This window comes from Pollicipes pollicipes, unplaced genomic scaffold, assembly GCF_011947565.3.
Source record: "Pollicipes pollicipes isolate AB1234 unplaced genomic scaffold, Ppol_2.1 Scaffold_6478;HRSCAF=7683_pilon_pilon_pilon, whole genome shotgun sequence".
Classification (NCBI taxonomy): domain Eukaryota; kingdom Metazoa; phylum Arthropoda; class Thecostraca; order Pollicipedomorpha; family Pollicipedidae; genus Pollicipes; species Pollicipes pollicipes.
Window position 1 is genome coordinate 142,969 of NW_023596882.1, and position 12,123 is coordinate 155,091.

The 12,123-nt window shown below is 54.0% G+C and overlaps 1 protein-coding gene across 1 annotated transcript in view; it reads right to left on the bottom strand.

Moving 5' to 3' along the window:
- The window catches only part of LOC119106951 (potassium voltage-gated channel subfamily H member 8-like), a 51,238-nt gene extending 39,710 nt beyond the window's left edge, over window positions 1–11,528 (bottom strand). Inside the window, 7 exon segments of the mRNA XM_037230295.1 lie at window positions 1,287–1,447; window positions 6,962–7,108; window positions 8,321–8,384; window positions 9,485–9,615; window positions 10,579–10,672; window positions 10,674–10,750; window positions 11,314–11,528. Coding sequence (XP_037086190.1) covers window positions 1,287–1,447; window positions 6,962–7,108; window positions 8,321–8,384; window positions 9,485–9,615; window positions 10,579–10,672; window positions 10,674–10,750; window positions 11,314–11,443 — 804 coding nt within the window. The 5' untranslated portion in view covers window positions 11,444–11,528.
- Between the last annotated feature and the right edge of the window lie 595 nt (window positions 11,529–12,123).

A 12,123-nucleotide genomic window follows, 5' to 3' on the forward strand; every position in this document is an offset into this window, starting at 1 on the left:
CCATCGGATCTACGTCAGCTGGTCTCCCACTAGTATTATTTCCATCGGATCTACGTCAGCTGGTCTTCCACTAGTATCGCTTTCATCGGATCTACGTCAGCTGGTTTTCCACTAGTATTATTTCCGTCGGATCTACGTCAGCTGGTCTTCCACTAGTATTATTTCCATCGGATCTACGTCAGCTGGTCTTCCACCAGTCTTATTTCCATCGGATCTACGTCAGCCGGTCTTCCGCCAGTCTTATTTCCATCGGATCTACGCCAGCCCGTCTTCCGCCAGTCTCATTCCCATCGGATCTACGTCAGCCGGTCTTCCACCAGTCTTATTTCCATCGGATCTACGTCAGCCGGTCTCCCACCAGTCTTATTTCCATCGGATCTACGTCAGCCGGTCTTCCACCAGTCTTATTTCCCTGCACTATGATATTTCCATCCCGTTAAGGTTAACAGGACCCCTGGGCGTTCCCAACGCTGCGCACAGGAAATGTGCAGGCGAAACAGGGCAAACCAATCAGCCCAGTGCCAGGCGTTTTCCCTGATCAATTCCCATGTGAAAAGCTGAAAACGTTTCAGGAGTGTTCCATACATTTTGCAGGAATGCTAACAATTTTAACTAGCTCTAAGCGCCACGTCAAGATGCAGATTTTGGTCAGTCATCTGCAGATTTTACCGCTTCAGAACTCAAGAGGTTTTGGCGGCAAGAAAGGATAGTTTGATAGTTATCGAAACATGACGACTTAAGTACTTATGTACATGAGCAGTGATACTTATGCATGCTTTACAAAATAGGAATGCTTGTTTTTCCATTTCAACTTCAAAAAAAAATGTTTGTCATCATACGCAGTACCCAGTATTACCTCAACTTAAAACTTGTCCGACAAAACTTGTGCCATTTTTCGACTTCATGTGGCGTCCAATATTGTATGCTAGCTGACAACGCTTCCGTCATTGTCAAGATACGACACACACGGGAGTCCACCACAACAAGCTACGAAGCTGGATAGCGCGTGCATCTAGTCTGCATAGTCTGTCCGAGACGTGGGCCGCCGCAGCATGCGGCCTCAGCGGTACATTACCATCGAGGTTCCAACACCGGATATCGCGAACCCCAATGTTCATGTTCGAAAACAGCGCTCTGCTACGTGTCTGCTGCGAACGATTGATGATGCTCCCCAAAGGGCCCTCGCGCTCCTTCACTCTCGCCGGCGTCCGCTGCCGACGCGGCACCGGGCGTCACGAGCGGTGGCGGCCGTGATCTCGTCACCGGGCAGCTGGCCAGCGGCTCACCGAGCTGTAGACGTCCGCCGCGAACAGCAGGTCGAACGGCAGCGCCGCCAGCAGATCCACGATGAACCAGCCCTTTAGGTAGTTGGTGGCGATGTAGCGCGGGTTGGAGACCACCTCACCTTTCTTGTTCACGTACGTTGTGCGGAAGTTGAGGACGATGTCTGGAACAGAGCCAGGCACGGCTTGGGCAGTGCCTTCATCTAACACTGAGGCTAGCATCATCTAACCCGGGCGCATGCCAGGGTCGCAGAACATGACGAAGCACACATAGTCCGGAATGTCAGCTGTAGCTCGAAGGCGACACAGCGTGACAGTATGACCCTTGGGCTTCAGACGGCTGGCAATGCAGCGGCAGCCGAGCAGCAGACCCAGTGTATTGCAATTCACGACTTTGGTGGAACATAGCACATTTTCCTGTTTATCAACCCTGAATTCGTTCGTTCATACCTAGATCAAATTTTCCAACCATGTTGTTATTTTTCGGTGCTTTTGAGAGGACAATTTACTGCCCAGATCGCCTTTTGCTGGGACAGTTTTGACACCCTAAGCTGGCCGGTCGGCCGGGCCCACACACTGTGGCAGCTCGTACCCGGTGCACCAGAGCTCCAAGGGCTCCGGACGGGAACCTCGGCACTGCTGCCTTCGGCAGGCCGCAGGGAGTACCCGCTCCTGGAGAGCGCCACCGCTGCCTCCTGGCGCACGCCCCTAGGGCACGGCACCGCTGCCTCCTGGCGCCCGCCCCTAAGGGACGCTACAGCTGCCTCCTGGCGCCCGCCCCTAAGGGACGCTACAGCTGCCTCCTGGCGCCCGCCCCTAAGGAACGGCACCGCTGCCTCCTGGCGCCCGCTCCTGAGGGACGCTACAGCTGCCTCCTGGCGCCCGCTCCTCAGGGACGCCACCGCTGCCTCCTGGCGCCCGCTTCTGAGGGACGCTACAGCTGCCTCCTGGCGCCCGCCCCTAAGGGACGGCACCGCTGCCTCCTGGCGCCCGCTCCTGAGGGACGCTACAGCTGCCTCCTGGCGCCCGCTTCTCAGGGACGCCACCGCTGCCTCCTGGCGCCCGCCCCTGAGGGACGCTACAGCTGCCTCCTAGCGCCCGCTCCTCAGGGACGCCATCGCTGCTTCCTGGCGCCCCGCCCCTAAGGGACGCCACCCGCTGCCTCCTGACGCCAGCCCCTGAGGGACGCCACCGCTTGCCTCCTGGTGCCCGCTCCCCAGGGTGCCAGCCGCTGCCTCCTGACGCCCTCTCCTGAGGGGCGCCACCGCTGCCTCCCGGCGCCCGCCGCTGAGGGACGCCACGGCTGCCTCCTGACGTGTCAACCCGCGCACGAGGTGGGCCATGCTCATACCGCACTCAGAATGCGGCGCGGCGCTGCTCCGTACAGAGCGCTAATGGGGATGACATGTAGCCCCGCTGGTGACCCGCCGGTACCCCAGGGTGCCGCACCTGCACCTGACCGGAGGTCTCACTTCTCCCGTATCACACACTAATGTGGTGAGCTCGCTCGGGCCGAAAGCCAGCTCTGCCTACGAACACGCGTATGGGCCCGTATGGGCCGCGTATGGTACATGGGGCGCCCAGCACTGCTCACACGGGTCAGCAGTAACAGAGCTCCAAGGTACCGCTCGGAATGAATAACGGTGTTTTCTAACACTGGTCAAGTTCAAAACGGCTAAATTGTCCCTCGCGACCAGATGGGCTGATGAGAGCTACATGTGCTTTGCTAGTATCTGTAAGCACGATATTATTATTCCTGCTCCAGCTAGCAACCAAGACAATCAACCACCTGACTTACTCCATAGATGTGGTCAATTTACGCCCACAAACGGACACCTTCTATGACAAATACAATCAGGTGTTGTCTCTCTGTCACTGACGTTATAACCGGCTGCTGAAGTGTCTGCAGTAGGAGTTCGCTGTGGACGAGCTGGCGGCGCTGCTGGATTAGGGAAAGTTGGCCACGGAACGTCAGAGGGCGACCTGGAAACATGGGAGGCTGCGGCCGCGCCCACAGTGCGGTGCCTGATTGTTGTCATCATCTTATAATGCACTCGTGACATGTAATATCGGGTGGAATCGAATCGAGTGGAGTCGAGCTACCAAGGTTTGGGGAAGATATCTTCAAATTCCCTCTAATGACACACCGGCGTCGCATGCAGCTTGAGGAAAGCAATCATGACGCACAGTAGGCCACTGTTGCCTTATCACATACACATTGAAGGCAAAAGCGTACCTCCGAGAAAGAAGGGCAATGACAGGTGCTTGGACGAAGGATTACGGCGCAAAACTTTTCTTAAACTTTTAACAAAGTTTCAGCGTTGTTTTCTAGCCACCAACCCTTATCTTGCTTTTTGGCTAGAAATATTCTGCAGGGGTTTACATGATTTTTGTAAGGAAGTAAAGTTGGATAAATTGTAATTGGCTGGCATAAGTTAAAAATTGTTAATGTATTTGAAAAGCAAGTTGTTAGAAACAGCGCAAGCAAATGCCGCGCTGCAGCGGCATCTGTTGAGTGACTCGCCTTGTTCTCGACAAAACTTTCGCGAATCATTCTAGTTATTTGACCCTTTGTACTGTTTAAGCCTCAGCAAGTTCTGGCTGAGCAAAAATCAGTGAAAAATTCCAACCTAGCGACCATGTTATCATGGCTACGCTCCTCCAGTTGCCGCTCCAGTATGAAACCAGTACTGAATTCTCACTGAAATTTGATTGATGAAGTTAAGTATATTTATAGGCATATCTAAACTCAGTCGCTCACAGGCCCAAGAGTTGATGTACCGTCACGCACTTCAGATCAGCTCACTCTAGCGAGACTTGGCAAGAAGAGAGCAGTGTTCAGCTTGAAGAGTTGGGTGGTCTGGATCGCTTGGGAGCTTTGATAATAGTTGTCCCAATTTTCGACTTTTGTTTCCGGTCGATTGGCAAACAAAGTTTCTTTTTATCACCAGTTCCACCCGGTAATTCAGAACGCATCCTTTCGCCGCTTCCACCGCACGGCCGTCTTCTGTCTCGGCAGGTCCCCTCACCGCTCCACGTCCCTCCCACCTCGTTATTCAGAGCGGCCGTCGAGGGACACGGTGTGTCCAGGGTCCCCGCCGCCCGCAGCGACACGGATCGCCTGGAGACCGCTCTCATCGCGGCGCCAGGCCGTTGTCGGGCGGCGCTGCGCCACGCCCAAAGCCGTGTGTGATTACGCGAGGTGTCGGCAGCCTTCACGGCCCAGCCCGTCGTCTATCGATCAGACCCGCGCGGGTCGGGCGCGCCGCACCGGCTGCGAAAACGGCCAGAACGGCACTCTGAAAAACGCTGCCAGCCGGCGTTCAGCTGCGGCGGGAGAAACGTGACACCGGCGCCGGGCCCGAGGAGTCCCACCGGTGATTGGGGCTCCACGAGCCGCAGCTAGCGTTGCCGGCCCACAGACGAACGCCAAACGCTTGCACTGGTGATGGGACGGCCGCCGACAGGGACTCGCATCCGAGAGTGGGGCTCCACTGGCGAAAACAAAGAATTCTGCACACTCAAAAAAACAGGGACTCCATTTACCACGGCAAGGTTTGAGCTTAATTCCGCTGCAGCAGAATGCATTCGACTTAGACTTGCAACACATGAGGTTAATTCCGACTCTGTTCTGATCAGCATTGCACGTTGAGCCGACTCAACCTCACACTTAACACACGATCACGTTTTGTTTTGTTCTGATTCCGTTTCCGCACAGGGCACAACTATGAATGCCTGCTATATCTCTCTCTCCCTCTCACTGTCTCTCCCTCTCTCGCTCTCATTTTTCTCTCTCTCCCTCTCTCTCTCACACATTCTTTTTCTCTCTCTCGCTCTCTCTCTCTCCTCTCTCCTCCTCTCTCTCTCCCTCTCTCTCTCTCTCTCTTTCTCTCTCTCTCTCTCTCCTCCTCCTCCTCCTCCTCCTCTATCTTTCTGCCCTTTGAAAAAAACGATTCGTTTGATCCTAATGCGAGAACCGCACACAGGTGCAAAAGTTGCGTGCTTTGGGAAAAGACGTCGCATTCGCCACACATCACTCGCCCAGACAACGTTTCGCACAAAGGTGGAGGCGTTCCCTGGCTTTCCGACCGGCTGTGCCCCCTAACCCGAAAGGCTTGACCATACGTAGTACACCAGCCACGCCAGCGAAGAGACACCCGCCACAAGTCTGACCTGCGGCTACCGCGAGTCTGACACGTAAGGTGTGTATTTTGGCACCGGTGATCGTGTCCTCACGTCGAAGGTGATCCCAGGGTGATCCCATGCGGCATCCGATCGGTAGCCAAGCGTTGTGAACTCTTGATGTATAGCGAGCAGTATGCTAACCATACGCATGCATGCATTCGTATGTCACGACGACAGGGAACACTAGACTGCATTGCACAGCTGCGGCGGCAATACGAACCTGGGCGACCTCGGCTGCCCAGGACGGCGCTGACGAAGTTATTCCGATAGCAGTCTAGCACAGGGCTCAGCAGCTGGTGAAGGACTGTGATACACTATGGCTAGAGGTATAGGACCACTGCAGATCCAGGCGGAGTGAGGCATCCATGCTGTTTCTGAGCCGGCGGTTTGATCCACAAATCTCAGACCTCTGCAAACGCGAAGGCAGCAGCAATGTCCCAAAAAAACAAATGCCGGGAACTTGAAGAACGTTCAAGTTGGATAGCAGATCCGAAACTGTTAGACATCGGTGGAGCAAGTTTTCTCGGAAGCCGACGACTGCCGACTACAGAGTCTGTCTGCAGCACAACGCACGATAAGTATGCAAGTTGCACACCCCTGTCAATGGTGATGGCCGCTGCCCACGCGGACCACACCCACACACCCCAGTACCGTGCCGTTTGGTTGTACATAGCTCCCGCCGCTGCGATGTTACACCGCGGCGCCTATCTCGGACACCGGCAGCAGGCACGTGATGCTCACTGGCCACCAACGTCGAAGAAGGTTCCCCTGCCCGGTGCACCTCGTGTCCATGCCGCGCTGTTCATAATGTCCTGCCGCCGCGCTCGGATATCCAGCCATGCGATATTCAAACTGATGTAACAAGACTGCATCTCATGCCGGACTGGCAACTGGCCCCAACAGACGATATTTAGCACCATTGTTGGCGGACCAATAATGGCTGAACGCGGGCATAGTAAACAGAGGTCAGAGGTCCCTCCCCTTTCCCATTATCTACAGACATCGATGCCACTGATAGTAAACGTGTTTTCTGCCGCAGTTTTTCCAAATGTATTTTCTTTATTTCTATCACCAATGATCAAGCTATCAGGAGTGACCCACCCGCAGCCCAGCCATAACATAGTCCTACATCACCGCATCAAAAGAAAATGAGTACGTCACGGTGCTCCGAACAAAGAAAAAGTGAAATAAATCAAAATGCAAGCAAATGAAGCGGGTCTTTTGCATGTTACATTAAACAGCAGCCATCAGAAGTTTTTTTACTTCCTGCTTTTGACTTCAAAGTGTTTTCTTCCCTCCCTCTAAAGTAGAACGTAGACGTAGCTAAATATGTCATTTACCTCACCACAAACCTGCATTTAGCACCACGTATGTGCAGTTTGGGTCAAGCGCTAGCTTTCTCACTCTCCGTTTCCCTATCGACGCACCGCAGTGAGCCGATGAGATGTGTGAGGCGCGTCTGTTGGTGTTGGTGCAAGTGCCAAAACACTCACCAATGAGGAACAGCGCTTCCACCACGACATCGCTGACCACCGACGGCCTGTCACGATCCATGACGAAGCTGGCGTTGTACGGCACAACCACGGCCACGTAGAACGTGGCGACGAGGATCAGCCAGTCCCAGCAGGACTTAAAAATTCCTGCAAGAGCGGCAGTCTGTCAGAAATTCAGAAATGACGGCAGATATCATAGGAGAAGCTGGGGAGAACCAGAGCACTTCCACGAAGTTAAAGCCAGAGGACAAAACGGCAAACAAGCCCGTGCCATGGTAATATCCACAGGGCATTTCCTCCATACGTCGGAAAGGAGTGCAAGAAGACTACATGGAAGCTATGAACACCGAGGTTTCCCAATTTGGACAGAAGTTAGGTGGTTGTTAGTTAGGTGTGGTTTGGTAGTGGAAGTTAGGTTAGGGTGCAGGGCGCGATTAGCAGGGTCAGCAAAGCGACGATCATTTTTTCAAGTAGAAAACCGACCTCAGCCCGTGCGCTCGCAACCACGTTTCAAAAATGTCGGGAAACTTGACCCTTGGCGAAAATCTTAACGAATGCCTTGGCGCACAATTCGCAACAGTTTTTAAGAGCGGCGGCATCAAATGTTGCAAGAATGACTTCAATATACGGACCAAACAAAGATAATACTTTTCAGCATGCTGATCTCCATCGTTCATTCAATTCACCATGTCTCCTAAAGCGGGAAAATATCTGCATATCCTAAGATTAAATCCTAGTTTGTTCTGCCAAGCCACGTCGCGTAACGCCCAGGCTTGTTCCGCGGCCAAATCACGGCAGGTGCATTCGGCTCTCTCGAATGACAAAAGTCTTCCTGGCCCAGTCCCTGGCATATCTTGTACGGATTTCCCAAACAGTGTTATAGTGCTCGCGGGGACAATGTTAGTACCGGGTGAAGTCGGGCACAGCCGCTCGCCATTGTCCGCTCTTGTCATACCAACATGGTGTCTGTCGCACTCCTTGCCGTGCTGTTGTGAAGCTGAATTAACTCAGACTTGTACAGATACTTCATGTAGTCAAGCCGCAGTACAGCTGATAAATTTGTGGTAAGTGTGAATTTCGGGTTGATGTCCTCGGACAATACAGCAAATAAATACGAATTTGGCCCCACCAGAGAACGACCAGCCCGTTTCACAAATTTTGCTGCATCTCATGCGTTTACTCACAGTCTCAAATGGGCTGGATTTCAGGCATCACCCGTCGTCAATTAAAAACCATTGGTTTAAAAGCTTCAGTCAGTATATTAAGAGGCTTAAAAAATGAGAATCTTATCAGCCCCGGTTACGGCAGCGGAGCAGAAGTTGACGGAACCACTTACCGCAAGTTGCCTGAAGCACTCACCATAATGAGAGAGGACGAACTTCGATCGTTTGGGCTGACACAGTTTTGTACTCGGGCAAGGGTGCTGTAGACCCCGGCTGCAGCAGTGACTGTAACAACGACCGCAAGTTTTGTACTCGGGCAAGGGTGCTGTAGACCCCGGCTGCAGCAGTGACTTTAACATCGAACGCAAGTTTTGTGCTCGGGCAAGGGTGCTGTAGACCCCAGCTGCAGCAGTGACTGTAACATCGACCGCAAGTTTTGTAATCGGGCAGGGGTGCTGTGGATCCTGGCTGCAGCAGTGACTGTAACATCGACCGCAAGCTTTGTACTCGGGCAAGGGCGCTGTAGACCCCAGCTGCAGCAGTGATTGTAACATCGACCGCAAGCTTTGTACTCGGGCAAGGGCGCTGTAGACCCCAGCTGCAGCAGTGACTGTAACATCGACCGCGAGTTTTGTGCTCGGGCAAGGGTGCTGTAAACACCGGCTGCAGCAGTGACTGTAACATCGACCGCAAGTTTTGTACTCGGGCAAGGGTGCTGTAGACCCCGGCTGCAGCAGTGACTGTAACATCGACCGCAGCGGCTCGCGTGACCACTTCATCCCCACAGACACCAACTCACGTGACCACATCATCCCCACAGACACCAACTCGCGTGACCACATCATCCCCACAGACACCAACTCGCGTGACCACATCATCCCCACAGACACCAACTCGCGTGACCACATCATCCCCACAGACACCAACTCGCGTGACCACATCATCCCCACAGACACCAACTCGCGTGACCACATCATCCCCACAGACACCAACTCGCGTGACCACATCATCCCCACAGACACCAACTCGCGTGACCACATCATCCCCACAGACACCAACTCACGTGACCACATCATCCCCACAGACACCAACTCGCGTGACCACATCATCCCCACAGACACCAACTCGCGTGACCACATCATCCCCACAGACACCAACTCGCGTGACCACATCATCCCCACAGACACCAACTCGCGTGACCACATCATCCTCACAGACACCAACTGGTCCAAATGAGCAGACCATGAAACTCCAACCTTCGGCGACTCCCATGGCCCGACCCACAATCATCACCACCCGCGAGTGCTGCCACTGAACTGAACTACCCCCAGGCGGCCGACGTAGCGTGCGGCGGTCTTACGTTATTGAGCTTGATCTTGGACTTCCTTTCCTGCGTGTAGTGTCCGGACAGCTGGTAGAGCACGGCGCGGGACCGACGCCGCTGGTAGTTGATCGGCGGAGCCTCCACGTCCAGCTCGTTACCGTTCGGATCTGAGAGGTCGAACCGTACTCAGGGCGGACCCGGATCACGCGCTGCCCCCCCCCCCCCCTCCCCAATCGTCCTCGGGACAAGAGCAGATCAAGCCGCTGCTCAAGGGACCGTGCTTCGTTTTCTAACTGCACGGGACTGGAGGAAAAATGACACCTAAAGGCAAAGGTGGTAACGTAACAACAGATATCAACTGCGGGCAGAATGTGAGAAGTTTTGCATTAATATTCCCGCATATGCCTGAAAATGGAAAAGGTATGCGGTTTGTTTTTGCCACGATTCTTATTTACATATGACAACGCACAATCAGTAAATGTGCCAACAACGCGCAGACACTCATTGATCGTGGCCAGCAGCATTGATCTCCGTTGAGGCGATGATTGGCCTTAGGGCCGCTCCCCGAGGCGTGTCCACGGGGAGGGACTGGAGCCCTCAGCCGCGCTATGATCAAGAAAATTATGGGATCCGCGAGATCGCGCCTCGTTCCATGCCATAACTAAAAATCATTCAAGTAAATGACCCCGAACCATTTTACGTTGGACGTTCTCTGTTCTTTAAAACCAGAAGATAATTAGTCAGTACATCCAGGAGCAGACCAATTCGAGCAGGTTGACACACGTCGCCGTGTCTGTCGGAAGGCGCAGTGCGTGGCGCACCCTTCTCCCCTTCCAAGTTACCCGTGAAGCACTGTGCTTCGTCAAAGTTTCGCTGACGCACCGTACCCGCGCCCGAGTTACCCGTGACGTGCCGTGCTCCCGTCAGAGTCACCCGTGACGTACCGTGCTCCCGTCAGAGTCACCCGTGACGCACCGTGCTCCCGTCAGAGTCACCCGTGACGTACCGTGCTCCCGTCAGAGTCACCCGTGACGCACCGTGCTCTCGTCGGAGTTACCCGTGACGCACCGTGCTCTCGTCGGAGTTACCCGTGACGCACCGTGCTCTCGTCAGAGTCACCCGTGACGTACCGTGCTCTCCGTCGCCGCACAACCGCTCCTCCTCGGGTTCCTCATACGGCAAGGAGGACATCTGCGCCACCTTGGTCGGCGTGATGTCCTTGTGCGGACGCCAGGAAGAGCACCACCTCCCGCTTCTCGTTCTTGATCGGCACGATGTCCAGCAGGCACCAGAAGGGCGAGCCTAAAACACCGCGTCGCGGTGGATGCAGGCGTACATCAGCGAACACAGGGCCGCCATGCGAGTGGGCCGGCCATTTTGTTTTCTTATCTACGGAATCGTCCATGAATTGGTGACCAGAAGCGCCTCCCCTGCCTAGAAGCGGCAAAGGAACTTGACACGGTCATTAGGAAGCCAAAAAGGGCCGCGTCGCTCCCTACTGAGAAGTGAGAAAATGAACTACGTAAATAGCATGCACGTTCAGCATGCTAGCCATATATTACGGCACTTTTCAGGTAAGCCGGTTTATTATTATAATTAGAAATGATGCATTGAATTCTGAACAAAAAATCCAAGCAATAAGTGCCAAGCACGATGACTACACCAACGCCCATCTACATTAACGCCCAGGTTCGACTAAAAAAAAAACTATAGCTATGCTCTTGCAGCCGGCGTAAGATAACACTGTACCGGTCACAACGGTACTTCCTGATCAATTGCGTTAGAACTCTCCCGCCTGAACAGATTTGATGCAAAGCACCCATACCCAGTCACCAGCGGCCACTGGCGCCCGCCTGGCAGACTACCGTTTTTCCTGTAGAACATGACCTCGAGCTTCAGCTCAGTCTTGCTCTCGAGCGACAGCTCGATCTGCTGGCGGTGTTCCTCGGCCGTGTCCGGGCCGTACAGGAAGCGACACGCACACCCCTTCTGCATGATCTGGGCGCGAGCGTGCCCCGTCAGCTCGCAGAAGCCGTCCGAACAGTACACGATCGGGAACGTCGACGACACCTTGGCATTGCCCAGCACGAAGTTGCTGTCTGCAACGATAGAGCGTGTGGCTAGCTGCAGCGTTCTTTGGGAAGGAGTGTTCGCCACACAGTGGGGAGGGAGGGAGGTGCGGTTCAAGGCAAGGGACGGGGCGGTGCCGAAGCCTTCATGGCCGCAGACAGCTGAGCTAGCCGCTGTTGTATTATTTCGGGTCGCTGAGGCTAAGTATCTTCACTTCGTCACATGACTGGTACCATAAAAAGATTAACAAATTACTATCAGACGATATCCTTTTGTGCTGATTCGTCTGTTTGTATTTCCAGCAGTCTAGATTTGTTGTTGCATTCTTCCATTTTTAGACGGGACAATATCTAGTCGGTTGCCATTGGTTCTACGGAACTAAATTGGTAGCTCTCCTGCTCTCCTGGCATTCAGCGCCCCCCAACTCTCATGGCGCCAAACATCCGATGTACATAATGGCATGGGGACGATATCATCACCCAATGATACGAGCCAGTGTTCATCGTCTATGGTTGCCACTCGGTAGTCTCTCTCCACTCACGAGCCTTTGTTTGCCGTGCTACGAACCCTCTTCTCGCAGTTTTTACCGGGCGGGGGGCTATTTA